At 55.7% G+C, this 3,161-nt stretch overlaps 1 protein-coding gene across 2 annotated transcripts; it reads right to left on the bottom strand.

Annotated features, from left to right (window-relative positions):
- Positions 1-244: 244 nt before the first annotated feature.
- LOC113208439 (lipase 3-like) lies at positions 245-2,946 on the bottom strand. 2 transcript variants are annotated; one of them, XM_026425425.2, is made up of 8 exons: positions 2,703-2,926; positions 2,268-2,460; positions 1,847-1,961; positions 1,517-1,763; positions 1,107-1,262; positions 951-1,035; positions 715-860; positions 245-640 (listed from the first exon to the last, which is right to left on the bottom strand). In XM_026425425.2, the coding sequence occupies exons 1-8, from the start codon at positions 2,808-2,810 to the stop codon at positions 458-460; spliced, it is 1,233 nt and encodes a 410-aa protein (XP_026281210.1). In that variant the 5' UTR covers positions 2,811-2,926; the 3' UTR covers positions 245-457. The 2 variants fall into 2 exon arrangements, with proteins under 2 accessions (XP_026281210.1, XP_026281213.1); XM_026425428.2 differs by having other exon boundaries at positions 450-652; positions 2,703-2,946.
- Between the last annotated feature and the right edge of the window lie 215 nt (positions 2,947-3,161).

Below are 3,161 nucleotides of genomic sequence, written 5' to 3'. Positions count from 1 at the left end.
GGGGTATTTATACATTGTCTTGGTCAACTACTGCACAACTTACAGTAGCATATTTATATCATTCCTATCAGTAATTCTAATTCAATTGTTGCATTTTATCCATAAAACTGTTAAACAGAGGTATATTTTAATATTTCAATCTTGCCTTTGATTTTGCTTTTCTTTTAGATTGTTAGTTGGTTGTCTTAACCACATTTTTTTTTGTTATTGCTTTCTTGTTGATGTTGTTAAATAAAAACACATGTTGTAAAAAATAATTTATACACAACTACTCTTTGGATGTGCTCGGATCACATTATCACATTGTATAGTGAAGTGGGGATAGAGGATTTTAATTCTGCTGGTGGGGTGGGGCATCAGGTTCAGCGCCAGTCATCTAATGCATAGGTCAACTGTAAACCCATGTGCATACAGAGTATGATTTATGCAATGACCACATTTTAAAAATATTCCATACTCATGTCATGGAAGACATTTTACTATGATCTTCATCTTGCAACATGTCCCTCATGAGCTGATTGTATAGAAGGTCTTTCGCATCCGTAGCCAAAAAGAAATCAATGTGATTGAATCTGTCCAGCGACACTTTATACGGTGGTCTAATTGCTCTGGGCAAGTGCATGGAAAACTCCAACACATCCTAATGGGGAAACTATAATTATTATTACGATCATTTAGTTTCTAATTTAAGTTTCAGTGCAAAATCAGGTTTACCTTAGGGTTAACTAGGAAGTCGTTGCTTCCATAGTATATCGAAGCAGGGAACTTGGACATGCTGATATTGTACTCCGGTGAACTGTTCTGTCCGTAGGTGGCCATGTTCCCCACCAGACCGTAGTCAAACCGCCGAAAGCTGTGCTCTGGAGTTAATCAATGAGTGGGGTGAAGGAGAGTGGAGCTTGTAGCCGCGCACATTTAGAAGAGTCAACCGCGACGCGACATCCACAAACCTTTTCCGAAGTGCTGGGCAAAATGCCGTACGCTTTTCACCGAGATGCTGTCAGGGATGTAATCGACGAAGAACGGGATGGCTGTCTGCAAACGGACATGAGAATCGCAGTCTACAATAGCTCTAGGGTCTTGTGCACGCCGCTGTGTGTACGTACCTTGTTGATCTGCTCGCTGTCGTGACCCGCGTACACGCCGCCGACCATCAGGCACAGCGGGGAAGCCACCGAAGTGGAGCAGACGCCGTGAATGGTCATGCGCATCCACCACGAGTTGAGAGGTATTTCCCCGGAGGCGAACAGCCCCAAATCATCCTGGGACAGAACAACGGCCGTTTGTGTCAAGTCAAGGTGTCCCCGTCCCCACTATGATAGCGGCTTGCAAGCGCCGGGTAGGCCAACCCGCCTCGCACCTCTGTGGAGACGGCGGCCCGCCTAGAGTATCAAAGTGCGGGAGCCTTGGGCCCAACCAACGTCCCCTCTCCTCAACCGCGGGAAAAGGAAAAGGGGGGCACTTGAGAGTGCTGACGGTGACGGGTGCTGACTGAGTGTTCCAAGTGTCTACGCACGTGAAGTCGTGAAACGGCGTCGGCGCTGCCGTAGACGGCGGGCTGGGAGGCATGGCCCATGTAGGCGGCGGGGGCGAACATGTAGGCGTGGCTGATGTTGTCCGCGAGCTGTGGGCTCGAGGAGGCCATCACACTGAGCACACTCGCGCCCATCGAGTGACCCACATACGACAGCGAGCGGGCCCCGGTCTCCCGGAGGACCAGGCGCAACACTGCCGGGATGTCCAGGCGGCCGATATCGTCCAGGCTGTGGGCGAGAATGACATGCGACGTCAGCCGGGTTGAATCGCCTGGTCGGCGGACTCGTGTGCCGGCATTGTAAGTACGTGCCTGAAGTCCCAGAACGCGCTGTCCTGGTCGGAGAGGTTGACATGCCGGCGGCTGAACATGGCGCCGCGGTAGTCCGTCAGCCAGACGTCGTAGCCGCGATCGGCGAGCAGGTACGCTGCGGGGGTAGGAGCAGAGGGTGTACTCGACCCCGAGGGCACGCGGAGCCGACTGCGCTAACCGTATACCGACAGCGCGCTCACCGAGGGCCTTCCCCGGCCCACCCGTGTAGTACCCAGCACATGAGAGTGGCCGCCACAGCCACGCGTTACCGCTCCCGCCTCTGGTGGGTGCGCGCCACTCTCCCCGCTGAGGGCCTTCCCCGGCACGCCGAGTGACCCCCACTGCAGTGCCCGCCAGGGCGCTTATGGTTTGCGCGCGCACGCTACGCCGTGTGTTCCCGCCTTGCTGGCTGCACACTCACCGAGGGCCTTCCCCGGCCCGAGCAGCACCCAGATGGCCGCGTTGCACGCGAGGCCCGGCACCAGCAGGACAGGGGGAGCACCGCGCGCAGCAGAGCTCAAGTTGCGGACCCGGAATACGGACAGGAGGTAGCCGTCGTCCGTCTGCGCCGTGTGCACCTCCGCGTCGTACCCGTGGGAGCGCGCCAGCCCCGCCTGTGCATGAGGAGGACTCCCGCTACAGGGTGGCCCTCACATAACCCCGGGGACAGTGTTGTTATACCGTACCGCATGCGCCTTGTGGCCCCTTGCGGGTAGGCAACCCACACGTCTGCATGCGGTCCAGTACAACTACGAAGTTGTCCGGGGCCTTGTGTGGGCCACCCTTTCAAGCAACACGACCGGGAAAAAAATGATTGCAAGGGAACGGCAAAGGGACATCTTATGGATACACGGACCGGATCCAGGACACCACTGCAAAGAGTGGAGGCGGGGTAGAGCGACAGGACCATCGCGGCCACCAAGAAGGTGCACGCCCCCAGGATCCTGAAGACGACGACGGCCATGGCGAGGAGAGAGTTGTGACTGGTTTCGGCGTAGCTCTCGCAGCACGAGGCACTGCGCCGTCACTGCGGTCCCGCGATTACTGCAATAGGACAACACAAACAATAAAAGAAAACAAACAAGATCCGCGACATGTACCCTCTCATGTTCATGTAATCTTCAGCGGTGGCAGCGGGGGTCAAGGTGTCAAGCACGCCAAAGGGGGCTGTCTGGGATATGCGATATGCGACAGATGCGTCCTCCGAACTTGCTTCCGAAGCTCCGAAGCCCGATCCGTTCCGTTCGGTGTCGGCTCGGGATGGAGCCTCGGATCCGAGTGGGTGCTGAGCCGCTCCTCCCCTCCCCACCCCCCC

The sequence above is a fragment of the Frankliniella occidentalis genome, unplaced genomic scaffold, assembly GCF_000697945.3.
Source record: "Frankliniella occidentalis isolate FOCC.00 unplaced genomic scaffold, Focc_3.1 Scaffold2602, whole genome shotgun sequence".
NCBI lineage: Eukaryota > Metazoa > Arthropoda > Insecta > Thysanoptera > Thripidae > Frankliniella > Frankliniella occidentalis.
This window is presented reverse-complemented; position numbering and strand designations above follow the sequence as displayed.

Bases quoted from the DNA above. Each gene is read 5' to 3' on its own strand.
- LOC113208439 (XM_026425425.2), bottom strand. From the start codon at position 2,810: ATGGCCGTCGTCGTCTTCAGGATCCTGGGGGCGTGCACCTTCTTGGTG. The intron at 1,036-1,106 runs GTACGTACACAC...GTCCGTTTGCAG, and splicing joins ACAGCGAGCAGATCAACAAG to ACAGCCATCCCGTTCTTCGT. The intron at 861-950 runs GTTTGTGGATGT...GATTAACTCCAG, and splicing joins TGCCCAGCACTTCGGAAAAG to AGCACAGCTTTCGGCGGTTT.